The 13,824-nt window shown below is 34.4% G+C and overlaps 1 protein-coding gene across 2 annotated transcripts; it reads left to right on the forward strand.

The window, feature by feature from the left end:
• The first annotated feature begins 967 nt into the window (after positions 1 to 967).
• On the forward strand, positions 968 to 13,769 carry LOC142981811 (chymotrypsin-like elastase family member 2A). 2 transcript variants are annotated; one of them, XM_076127929.1, is made up of 9 exons: positions 968 to 1,170; positions 5,833 to 6,042; positions 6,889 to 7,154; positions 7,481 to 7,520; positions 9,377 to 9,475; positions 9,902 to 10,072; positions 10,577 to 10,744; positions 12,335 to 12,488; positions 12,952 to 13,769. In XM_076127929.1, exons 1-9 carry the CDS (start codon positions 1,168 to 1,170, stop codon positions 13,137 to 13,139), a joined length of 1,299 nt encoding a protein of 432 aa, XP_075984044.1. In that variant the 5' UTR covers positions 968 to 1,167; the 3' UTR covers positions 13,140 to 13,769. The 2 variants fall into 2 exon arrangements, with proteins under 2 accessions (XP_075984044.1, XP_075984043.1); XM_076127928.1 differs by having other exon boundaries at positions 7,475 to 7,520; positions 12,952 to 13,767.
• The last annotated feature ends 55 nt before the right edge of the window (positions 13,770 to 13,824 follow it).

The following is a 13,824-nucleotide window of genomic DNA, read 5'->3' on the forward strand; positions in this document are numbered from 1 at the left end:
TTGCATAATAACAGCTTATTAGTCACAAGCGTGTTTCAATGGCCGTGACAGCCACGTAGAACATTAATGCGATACAGACTCATAATTTGTGACCCATCCACGACATTTGCAGATGCACTGTATCGAAAATATCGTCGTTAATGCTTTCAAAATTCTAGCTTATGATAAATTTTTCAACCTACACGTGGTTTGTCTCTGCGGCTACAAATATGGAGAGATTCTTTGTTCTAACCTGTCCTAGATTACATTTTCTAAACAATAGAATTGAAATCTTTGCAAGGGTCGAAGATTACCCGTTATATGTAATTAAAGTAACCTATTTTTTTCCTTGTGAGAGCTTAAATTTTTCTTGAATTTCGTGCAGGCACGTTCTTGTAGTCCTGCTAGCTTAAATATTTCTTAATTTTGTCTAATTAAAATGCTTTTAAAAGAGCCAAAATACTGTTTTATACCGAAATACTAACATTTATTTAGTCACATTACATTCAGTTTTCATACAAAAGCTGCGACTGTACCGCCATCTATTGAAGACAATAGACACGAAAGCTTTCTTACCTGGGTATAGAACCCGCAGCCTTTTAAAAGAAACAAAAAAGATACAAAATTAAAATGTTCTCAATCATTATATTTTTAGTTGACATTAATGAGTAAGCTGAATATCTCGTTGTTCAAGCCTATGAAAAATAAAAAATAATGAAACACCCTAATACGAAGACTGGATTTGCCAACATTCTGAACTAGTTTACGAGTGCGCTCACCCTTACATAAAGGACAAACTGACAAACATACGTACATCCCTTTCTCTCCAACAATATCAATCGTTTACAGATCGAAAAAAATAGTTTTGCATAAATGCTAGTCGTTATTTACTTCAAAATGTTTCCTTTTCGTCTAATAAGCTAGTTTGGGCAATACGACCTTTAAATTTTGATTATTATTTTTCCATTTTTATTAGTATAATCCTCATTGGTCATTCTTGTAGATTCCCGCGCAGACGGCGCTCGTCGCCAGTCGTTTTTAATTTTTATCGTGTGAATTTATAAAAATAGTGGTTTTAAAAATCAAAAGTATTTTTTTAGACGTTTATTAGTGCGATCTGTGGTTAACCTTGGATGGAATTCTTCACGCCGCCTGAAAACTTGTATTTCGGATTGATTGATACTTAAAATGGTAAGAATAGAGAAGTGATTATCGTATAATTTATAGATCAGCAACAAAGAACTAGCAAAAGTTGACAGTGTTGCCACTACAAAAAATGATGACCCGTGATATAAACTTCAATAGCGCTTAATGATAATAGCAACATTTTTTTGAAAGTGAAGTAAAACATAAGCTTCGGTTAAAAATATGTTATAAGCATAAGTATAGCGTAAATATTTCGTTTCAAGAATTTACTCGGTCGCTCATACTCATTTATCATAGGTATCGGCAAAATCGATGCATAAATCAAAGTGCAGAATCATTTCTTAAAAATATCATCTTCAATATTGTATTGGGTTAATATTTATGATAATTTTCATTAGCTAAATTAAATGTTGTTTTTGTACGTCAAAACAAGCTCTATTTCCGTGTTGTACTTATGCGTGATGCCTTACTATAGTACAAAAAGTAGCCGGTTTACAATATCATGTTGCCTACTATACTTTTTATCTTTTAGTAGTACACATATTGCTTGCAATTTGCTTTATAATAGTGTATTTAAACTGCAGTTACATTTTGTGAAATACCGTCAACTCCCAATTCTATACGGATATCGATATTGTTTTATTTTTAACATAATATAAAATTGAAATTATGCTCTATTTTATGTTGTGTAGCACATTTAAACATGCAAACTCGTAAATACTATAATTTTAATTTTCACATGTAAACAATTTTTTAGCTATTTGTGATAGTGCCGAAACATCAAGCAAATCGAAGTAAATAATGCAATATCACGATTTTACCAACATTAGATAATAAATAGCATCATCTACAAATATGCCACCATTTTGTATACAGGGTATTACCCAAAATTAATTAATAAGATGTAATTTCCATGACCTTTCTTAACCTTAACAAATTCGTCTCAAATTCAAGGCTAACTGACATAATGTCAATAAAGCTTTCCTTGTTTTACTTTTATTTATACAAACTTTTGAACCTAATTTTGAAGGAATAATACTGAAACGGAAGTTACAGTTGAAAACTTTTAATGGACTTCTCGATCGAAGCAATTACGTTATTTATTGTTTTACAATATCGAGATAATTTTGAAGATTCTTAGTGGATGTAGTCTCATGATTGAATTGGCTTAAATTGTCCTAAGTTTAAATTTGAATTCCTGCTTGTGTATTCTGCAACAACCTAGTATTGTTGTTAATTTTATTATTTTTTAATTCCATTACTGTCCAACTGCTGGGCTAAGTTCTCTCCCGAATCGAAAGAGGGATTAGGCCTTGCGTCCACCACGCTGGCCACGGCTGCAAGTTTCCGGGTGACCAATTTCTAACTGGTGAAACATGTAAATGAAAAATATTATAATAAATTTGTAAAAATTCTAAATACAGGCCAACAACACTCATTTATATTGAAATAAACACGAATGAACTGCCAGCGTCTTTGACCTCTGCACTTCTGCTCTTAAGGATGATGTGAATGTTTTGTTTGAACAGAGTAGAAGAGCGTTCTATTCTTCCCGTTGCATAGATTGTTCGAAGTTAGCGACAATATAAAATTCAACTTTAGTGTTCCATACCCAAGGAGTATAAACGGGACTCCATGATTGCTGAGACTTGGTTGTCTGTCTATAGTTGCTTTTCATAAACCGAGGTGGTAAAACAGTTGAAATGTTCGCACATATACCTAAATACAGGATGAAATAATTATTTATGGCCGGTTTTTGGTACCAAAGGCGGCTGTTTCAGAGGTAAGAACCTAAGGTTGCGAAACCTTTTAATAAAATCCTTACAGAAAAACGAATACAAGTCGTTGTTAATACATTTATTTTAGTAAAAAAAAGGTTACATTTAATAATATATTCTTTCGAGACTAAACGTGTATTTTCCAATCAAAACCAGCTTGATAAGTGGTATTCGTTTTCCTTATTTTTTGTTAGAAACTTAATAAAATATAATTTATAAGTGAATGCATATTATTAAGGTAGCAAATTATATTATACATAATGAATATATATTTAAAATTGATCCGCAGCGAGATCTCCTTACCATAATTAATTTATCACGTTTATTATTTAAATCACAGGTCATTGACCGACAGAAATCCTTATTTTCATACGTCCAGATGATTTCGCTTACCGCTTAACCGCTCATAAGCGCGTACCATACGACCTCCTAGGGGCTGAAAATAATATGCTCGGTATTTATACCACAACCGTAGCTGGTATGACAAAAATCTGATTGTAATAAATTATGTACACGCTTTTTGTTTTATCTTCACAACAAAGACATATAATATCAATACAATTAAAATAACTGCTATCAAACAGTCGAAAAATGAATTGACCTACTTCTATACATTTCGAAATTGGTGTAATAGGAATACAAAACCAACTTAAATAAAGTACATACGGGAAAATGAAGATGTATTAATTGATACATTCCTAGGACTCTACATATGCCTTGGAGTACAACAAACGTGATATATAACAAGCAAAAAAAATAAACAATTCGTATATACTATACCAGGAAAAACATGTTAATATACATAAAAAATAACTAGATAATAAATACATACATACAAAAAATCACGCCAGTTTCCCATAAAGGTAGGCAAACCGAAGAACACATACGACGATCTCTATAAACTTCTTTCACTTCATCCTCATCCACACATCTTTTACACAACTAAACAATATGTCAATATAATCAGTTAGACTTTAATCTGTGGATACAAAAGCGTCTTGTATCGGAACTTATCTCAGCCGAGTCGTGACAGCGGTTACGAAGGCTTAATTTGGTCCCGGGAGACGAAACAACGATTTATGTATAGTGGGGTGAGAAACACTGAGGTCAAAGCTAGTGATATTTTCTTTTTTCCAAGGAAGTTTACTATCTTGGTGTTACTAGTGCCTACTATTTTTGGATATTTGGTATGTTTGTTATTACACACATACGGTTTTTGAAAATTCTATGTATCTAAGCAACCATATCTAGATCACAGAAAGAACATTCCTGAATTCGCGTAAAATTTTCGGACCCTGAAACTTAAGTTCTTGAGGAAAATCCGCAATTATGCTGATGCGCATCAAATCTCGGACACAACCCTACTGTCCGATGATGATCCCAGACAAGGTATGTATGGGATCGATGGGATCAAAAATCACGGGAATGGAATCAACGCGATAAAATACTGTGCTACACCCGGCCGAAGTTAGGCCAGTCCGCTAGTTTTTCACAAATGCGCTTAATGGATCACTAAAGAGGTGACATAATTATTTTGAAGAACAAATTAACATCTATGAAGTAAAGTAAAATGCTTCGTAAAATAAAAAAATATGTTAATAATATTGACAAGATGGTACTAAAGTACCTTATATTGAGCGAAGTTCATTGCCACAACATGTCTTATGATATTTTGTTCAAACTGGTTTTTTTTTAAATAGCTTAATTTTTAAAATTCTGATTCCCTATTTACACTTAAAATATTAACAGAAAGATATTATTTAAAAATAGTATTTTATAACTGAAAACGTTAATAACTGTCTTCTCCTTTAAGTATAAAATTGTCTTCTTTATATTATTTTATGATCATACGAGTCACATAAACACCATATTACATAACCACATATTACAGCGAATGCAACAATTTTCCTTATTGCCTATTAATCGATTTATCTGTGAGCAATACTTATCAATCATAATTTTTTCATCAATGTCTGCACGTAGGTATTAAAAAAAATTAGATAACAATCTTGACAATCGAATGCGATTTTATGCCATTCTTATTTGAGAGTCACTAAAAACCTTTTTGGGGACCACGGGATTTAGAGCCATTATTTAGATTTAGATTACATTTCAATATTAACTGCGTGGATACGGAGCCGGCGACGCCGCCATGGCGTCCTAGTGAGGCAGGGCTCTTATACCTGAGACTTTCTCGCAACTGCTGAAATATGGTTGAAATAAAGCGCCTACAAACTTTTGCTTTCAAATTAGCACGCAATAGCATGTTAGTGTGTTGCCCTACTAGTGAGTTCAAGTACCTTTTACTACGAAGATATATATAACAAACAGGTTAGACCCTTATGAGATGTAGTTATTACGAGTACTAACATGGACGTTACTTTATTTATAGAAACTAATACTTAATAATTATAACTAGTTTGCCCAAGTTCTGATCGGAGCTTATAAGTAATCAAAGTAAACACTAAAGTATGTGGGTTTATGGAATGCATTACAGTGGATTACGAAGTCCCAAGTTTGATTCTTCAAGTTAAATGGTATTTGGTCTATTAGTCTAAGTTTTTAATGTGTCTAATGGGTGCCAATATGTTTGCTTCCTATCCTACTAATATTATAAATGCGAAAGTTTGTGAGGATGGATGGACGTATGCAGCTATGTTTCTTACTTTTACACGAAAAAACTAGTAGACGAATTTTAGTACAGTGATAACTTATCACTTACTGTACTTTTTTCACGCGGACTAAGTCGCGGACTGAAGATAGTTATAAATATATAATTGTTAAGAATCGTGTCATTTGATATGATAATGTAGGGTATAGTATCCTATCAAATAACACATTCAACGAATATTTTTTCTTTTGTCCTTAATTCCTTGCAGGCATCGGCCCAATATCTTTCAAGATCTCATTATTTTTCCTCAATTTCCAGATTCCAGTATTATTCCTTGTCGTCGCACTATCGGTGCCGACGTTTGAGCAGGCTACTGGTCCTACCTCGCCATGTCCTGAAGTCTTCGAGTACCTGCCTCCAGGCAGTGAGGACAACAGGTGGTATGGCAACATCAAGCTGACAACGGACACCACGCTATTGTCCTTGCTACTCGATATTGAACTGGATAGAAAAGCTGATTTGTTAGGAGTGAGTTTCTTTTTCCTTCTTTCTATTCCCCGGTTTATGTTTACAACATTATTTAAAGTAGTTTCTCTTCATAGCCGATTTTTTTACACCTTGTTAACACAAGGTGTAAAAAAAAAGTATTATAGTTTACTGGAAGATTGGGAACACGCGCCAAAACGTCAAGAATTTCAAGGTTAAATCCTTGAAATTCCTGATGTTTTGGCGCAGATTCCTGTGGACGGAGGGTTTCCTTCAAAAATCTCATATTGCGTGCTATGGTCTTTTAAGATTATAATATAGCTACTATTTTAACTGGTATAATCACAGATTAAAATTGATAATTGTTTGAAACAAGTAAAACGTGTAGTTTTTATAATTTTAAAAAAATGTTTTGATATATTTTTCCTGCATTTTCTATCGCTTAGGATTTTCCGTTCAGCCCAATTAAATAAACCAGGTATCATCGATGTTTTCCTTAAAAATCAAAGCAGTTTTTAAATCTACATTTTATAAATGCTCAATCCTTACTAATTATTAAACCAGTTTTTTTAAGCACAGTTCGTGAACACGCTATCTTGATGTCAAAGAGTTAATTTATTAAAATGGCCTCGAACTTTTGGTTCCTCGATTTTGAAAAAGTAGTTTGAACTTGTTTGAAATGTCGATCATGTTATGAAGAAGACACATCTGAAACCTGTTACCTGTAAAGATTCAATTAAAATCACTGTATTTTTTTGTGATGTTTCTTATTTTCTCTTTAACTGCACGTTTGGCCCAATGGGGAACGATGTCATTGTCACCTCGCCGCAATAACTATAGTGCTGCGTGTAATGAGTTCAAATCTTACCTGAGACAATTATTTTCCAGAACTGGATAGGAGAAGTGGCAACAAAAGACAATATGAACTTTAAAATAGAGAACACAGAGTTGAGAATCACTCCAGACAAGCCGGTGGACTTGCGGTTCTTTGTGAAGTACGACCTGATCAGTCCGGCGCCGCAGCTGCAGGTGATCAAGTTCAATGGGCGAGAGATCTGCGACGTAAAGGCTCTGAAACCTATCACTCCAGCACCGGCTATCACTGTGTCACCAAGCACTGGTACACGGACACCGGAGACGCTGAACACGACTGTGTGAGCTTGAATTTTGTTTATCTTTATTTTTATAACCTCTGTTGTACTCTCACGTGATTTTGGGGTCGATTTCTAGATCGAATAAGTACTGTTGAGTCTTTCCAGCTTCTGTAAATATGTTAACAAAGTAGACCGGAATTCGGTGACATGTCCGACACACTCGTACGCTCCTGCAAAACTCCCCTGTAAATAGAACCAACGTCTAATAGTAGAAATGGCGAAACATGAATGTAATATAATCCTCTGCCTTCACCTTCAAATAGAATAGGCGTGATGGGTAAATAAATGTATTAAAATGATTACCTAGTTATATTTTTCAGATACAGCGTGCCACCGGCTAACAACTTCGGACCACAGGGAGAGCAAGTAAGTCCACTACTTATAATAAAACTAGAGTACTACTCCAATGGTGATATAGAGACAAAAAAAAAACTGAAAATCTGAACTCCTCACGAGCATACCTTCACTGCAAAAATGTTCTTTTATTCCTAAAACAAGAATGCAGCATACATTTTAAACGTATACATATGTATATGACACTTTGCTCTAATCAAAAGCGTTTGAAAACATGCAAAATCGTGTGAAATACCAAAACCTTTCTTGCCGCCCTATTGGTAGCTCTTTGTTTATCAGAAAGTGAATTTTAAAAACCCATTCTGAAATAACTTTACACTGAAAATAATAGGTACAACGTTTTTCCCCACTTATCTTAATGGCTTTTGAAAACCATTATTAGTAACTAAGAATGTGTTCAACATAAGTATGCAAACAATTATCTTAACGATCAAAATAATTTGTAGAATGACCTTTATCACTTTCACGAACACATTTCTGGTTTTCTCTAGAACAAAACAGGAAACGGATACAAAACTCGTTTTAGGCACAATGTGCTTTGTCTGTGCCTGAATTTAAAAAGAAAGGATTTGAAGAGTAATGACATCATGGCGGGAATTCCCCGAAGCTTTAGGCGTAGTTATACAGGGTGTTATGAAACTTTAAACTTATATATTTTAGAAGTAAAATAATTCTGACTACTTCCCACTTCAACCAACCAGTTCAGAAATGTAGCTTTGCATTTTGAATCATTTTTAAATGTTAATTTTTAGTTTCTTGAGACCGGTGGAGGAATTTTGGGAAGGCCCTTGGCCAATAATCGAACAGTATAGATTAGAATAGATAACGCCAAGAATTTGAATCCTAGTACCAAAAAATCTTTAATATTGAACTTTAGAACTTAAGTACTCCTATAGTCACACAACGTGTCAGTGTTTTAAAAAACTTACATAGTGACCCGGAATTAAGTTAACATCCTGTAACATGAAACTTAAATTAAAACGAAACTCAAAATGTATCTTGGTACATTTTTAAAACAATGGACATTTTTTGGTGTTCCCTGTTCAGTGGTTTACAGACGAGAACATGTTTGAAAGCATATTTTTAATTTCAAAACTCATTGATAGTAATGAAAAGGTTTTCTTAATAATAAATCTATATAAATAAAAAGAATCACCGAAATGTACGTATGATTCGCGCATAATTTTTGAACAACTAAACTAATTTGTTTTACTTTTTAATATGTTTATAACTGTTTGGACAAGGTTTGTATGGGATCGATAGGATCCAAATTCCCATGGGAATGAAACCAATACTATACCTGGACGAAGTGATTCCAGTCCGCTAGTGATCTAATAAAATATTTTATTATGAAATTAATGTGTTGAAAATATAATTAGTCGTATATTACAAGGAAAATATCGTGAGAATATGAATGAGAATTTGCGAAATACGCGAAGGTCGCATGTTGGACTTTACCCTCTGTAAGGTTCGATTTACATTGTCACGGAAGAGGAACGAAGATACTTTCTAAAACAGAAATTATCATTGGATGTTGTACTTGCATTACGAGTTGGACATGCGTTAAGTAACATGCCAACAATTATGATGCCCGATACAAAAATGTATTTTTTGGGTTCTTTGTTTTTTCTAATTTAGATAGGTTATGGTACTGGAATATGAAATAATATTATGCTGATGTGCCTGTACGGAAATAAAATAAGGTTATAAACAAAAATTTTAATTTGTATGAACAATAAAAGGCCTATTTTTCTATATTAATGAATTACCGCGACTTGTCACATTTTTGTTGAATAGTAAAGATTATACAAATTAAAATATTTATAATGCTGTGCGTATGTTTCTGAGTGTGTCGTTGTTTGTGTCAGGCTCAGTGCGGTACGGTGGTGATGAGTCCAATAGGTCCTGATGGCAAGAAGACCATGGAAGGTCAATGGCCTTGGCAGGTTGCCCTCTACGAAACGCAGGTACTGCTGATGCAGCTGGATTATAATTATTTTGTACTTTTCATACAATTCGTAGTACCACTGACTATACAATAAATTACTTACATAAAAAGCCGCATATCCTTGATGAAAAGACAAGCAGGTATAGTACTTATAAGTTAACTTAAAACTGTTACTACTTGTAAAGTTTCTTTCTAATAACACAAGTGGGCGCTGTACAATCTTTCATACAAATCACATAGGGAAGCGATTAAACGACTTCCAAACTTATAGTATGTTTGAAAAAAAAACATGAGCGAGGGTATGGTTTCTGAAGACGATGTCCAGGAGAGAGCGAAATGAATAAAAGCATTAGGAACCAACCCACTACCATATAGGATTCATAGCATGGAAGAGAGAGGGAGAAAGAACGTATAAATTAAATACTTATTAAATTATGTGTTTCAGCTAACTAAAAACGAGTACATCTGCGGAGGAACGCTGGTGACTCACTGGCACGTGTTGACGGCAGCTCACTGCGTGACCAGGCGTGACGGCCTGGTGGACAAGTACACGCTGAGCGTCAACCTCGGCAGACATAACCTCAGGACTATTACCTGGGGGACGCAGACTAACTATGTGAGTTTTAAATGTACCCTAATAATACTAATAAAAATAAATTATAAAGTTAACCCATGTCCCACTGCTGAGCAAGAGTCTCCTCCCGTAATGAGGGAGGGGTAAGGCCTTGAGTCCACCACGCCGGCCAAGTGCGGGTTGGGGACTTTGCATGCCCTCAATAAATGTATTAAACAAATTTTAGGCATGCAAGGTTGTTACTCACGATGTTTTCCTTCACCGTTGGAGCATGCGATAATTATAATACTAATATACTTGTAACTAAATAAAAAGATTACCCGTTGCTGTTCCATTCCTGGCCACGGTTATCCTACCAGAATCAAGCACCTTGATTAAGCTTGATATTTCGGCACATGTAAACCTCGCTGACTTTCAAAGAAGATAACCAAGTAGAATATTTTAAACCCATTATTCTTTACATTATTTTTACCGTGTAAAATGATATTTCGGGCGGCCTGAACAACTTTAAAATAAAGAGAATTATTTTAACGGCTTAAACTTTAGGTGGCGAACATAATAGTTCACCCGGACTACAACGGGGCGCTGTTTGACCGAGACCTGGCCATCCTGGAGCTGCGAGACCGCGTGCCTTACTCCCGGTGGGTGAGACCTGCCTGCCTGTGGCCCGAGGAGGCCGTAGATCTTAATATTATCATCGGAATCAGGGGATGTGTAAGTTAATCTAGTATTATTATTTAGATACAGTTCGTTGTGTTCTACAAATGACTGCTTAGGTGTCCTGAATAGAAGTCCAGAGTGTTTTAAGACGCCCGGTATATGGCAATAAGTTTACCCGTTTCTACATGCGGCAGCAGACTATCTATGTATAAGACCAACAATATGAAAACCGTTGGTAAAACACATACAAAACCTCGGCCTCCACCCATAAGTATAATAAGCTTTAAGATGTGATTAAGTACATAATTAACTCGACAAGTATAAGATCCGTGGTTACGCAGTGAAAAAAGTCGCCAAACAGCTGCCTCAGCGCCAGATTATCATGAGTTCGAACCTCGACAAAAAAGTCCTCTTGAAAGCCAACTTTATAAGTCTATAGTTGTTCTAACCGTAGCAATGTTTAAATGTAACCATTGCAATATTTAAGCTAGGTTAAAAACCTGTCAATTTGATGCACAGTATTGAATGACAGTTTAATTTCCGTGAGAGATCAACTTCGGGAACGATCGCGTTATCGACTGGACTGCACCACCGAAGTAATAATGCAATTCTGCAATATTACAAATGCATTACATGTGGAATCCTCTAAGTGATTGTTTTTTTTATGACCAATCAATTAAAAATTGTTTACGATTTCTGTTACTTAATTTTTTAAAAGCTGAAAGCTTTATTAAGTTTCAAATTTGATATAACTTTTTAGTGATTCGGTGTTGATTATTTTCAAACTATTTTCAATATAGCTAAATTTTTCCTATAAATTTATTATTTACCTATGTATGGATAAATACTAAATTGTAATTGGATGTAGGATTACTTACTAAAAAGTAGTAGGTAGCTAGGTACTGTATAAAAGAGTCTCCCTGTAACAAGTATTACTTAGGTATTGAAATTCTATAAATATTCGAGAGCCACTTTATCGGAATGATCCAAAACTTAAAATTACGTTCCAGTTTAAATGTCAAATTGTATATGAAACAATTTGGCATTTAAACTTATAGGTACGCAATAAATTTAGTTCATGTTATACCTCACACCTGCGTTACTGTTCGGAAAAGTTGAAGCCTATTTTTAACAAAGAGAAAGCCTCCTAAATACTCTTTTGGTACTTTCAAATTATAACTTTAGCAATAATTTTTATTTTGATTTGAATTGTTGATAATTTATTGTAATACAAGCAAACATAAAACCCTGGCTTCCCTTGAATAATTACTTATTATGAAAAGTTATATTCGACCGATTGAGAAGCCCAAAATTTTATTTTGTTAAACCTTTTGAAGATTATTCGTAGTTTGTTTTCAGTGTGTATAATAATTTCGTCAATAAGAACCAGTTGGTTACAGAAAAATATACACTTTGAAGAAATTTCGAATCGCAGCGAACGTCGCAATAGATTTAATTTACAGAAAAAGAATGTTATATTTTTAAAACGTTTTTATAGTACACCTTATAATGCATATTTTGCCAATAGATAGATAGTTTGAATAATAACTCGAAAGCAAGGAAAAAAATCTGCAACACAATAGAAAAGATTTTTCCCGCAGACTCACACCAATATGTAAAAGTACATTGATTCCTTTTCTACAGGTCGTCGGCTGGGGTCTAAAAGAGACCGGCGTGGTGCCAGAACTGAGTCTGCTGGAGATGCCGGTGGTAGACCAGGAGACGTGTCTGCGTTCACATCAATACTTCTTCGTGCGATACACCTCCAACTACACGTACTGCGCTGGCGATCGATCTGGTAATTATGTTTCGCTACAAAATGTCTAGAATACACCTGTATTTTTCCTTTATCTGATAACTTTAAAAGTCTATCAGATGAAGATCTTTTAAACTGAAGAATATTGCCGATAAGGAATCCGAAAACGTAGTATGCATCGCTGTCTACTCGAATATTAGAAATACTCGGTTCATCACATTTTAATAAAGTTCATCGTAGAACTCAAATCCCATAACTTAGGTAAAGTTATCAAAAATGGTAAAACCTGTCTTTATTCCTCAATCATTACCCCGTACTTAGATGAATTAACCAAAATGACCATGACACCAAGCCCGTTATTCTCATAAAAAAATTGACAAATAAATACAAAACTTGAAATATTAGCATTTTTCTTTTAACCAAAGGAGCCTTTCTTTCTATATCCACCGTCTATATATCGACAGCCAAAATAAATAAATACACACTTAACACTATTATTTTCCAGGTAAATCCCTATGCAACGGCGACAGCGGGGGCGGCATGGTCTTCGAAAGCCAAGGGATCTGGTACCTCCGAGGTCTGGTCTCCGCGACAGTTGCCCAGCAGAAACAATGTGACCCTACCCATTATGTAGTGTTCACAGACCTCGCCAAACAGCTGCAGTGGCTCCGACTCAACTTGTATGAATACTGATCTTGAAACTTATGACTGGTTATCTAGCGTTAGTAAGAGATAGATAGCTGGGTTTACTATGGTTTGGTTACTATTACTGTAATATTATGAAACTTATTTTGGTTGGTATGGGCGTGATATAGAACTTGATGTGGAATCTTCATAACGTATTTATACAAAGCGCAAAAAGTTAATTTTCTTCTATTTTAACAAGTCTTTATTTATTTTATAATTCGTCCGCTTATTGGTCTATGTATTTTACTACAAATTATCTAAAACCATAAAGGTTTGTTTCCGTATTTGTGTTTTAGGTCAGTGGGTGACCTCTAGTTACGTGATGTAGCAACCAAACTGTAGTAGGACTATCCGTTACTAATGATAGGTTATTGAAACCGGTAGTTTATGATCATTAACCTCATGAAGTAATAACCGTAGCTCGGTTAGTTTTTAATATTGTTACTTGCCATTTTTTAAGATTAAAATCGACGTATTTTAATACTTTTATGTATAGCTTTTGTATTGATAACATTTCTTAGATGAATAATTATAATTGTAAGGAAAATGTCGACTTTTTGTCTTCAAATAATAATTAGTGTTATTTTTAGACACACATCTCTGATTTCAAATAAAAAATAATGAACATATTTTTTTCTGTGCCATTTTCATTTCCCTAAACCTTTACATCCATACTCATATTACAAATATA

The sequence above is a fragment of the Anticarsia gemmatalis genome, chromosome 20 (assembly GCF_050436995.1).
Source record: "Anticarsia gemmatalis isolate Benzon Research Colony breed Stoneville strain chromosome 20, ilAntGemm2 primary, whole genome shotgun sequence".
In the NCBI taxonomy this organism is placed as follows: domain Eukaryota; kingdom Metazoa; phylum Arthropoda; class Insecta; order Lepidoptera; family Erebidae; genus Anticarsia; species Anticarsia gemmatalis.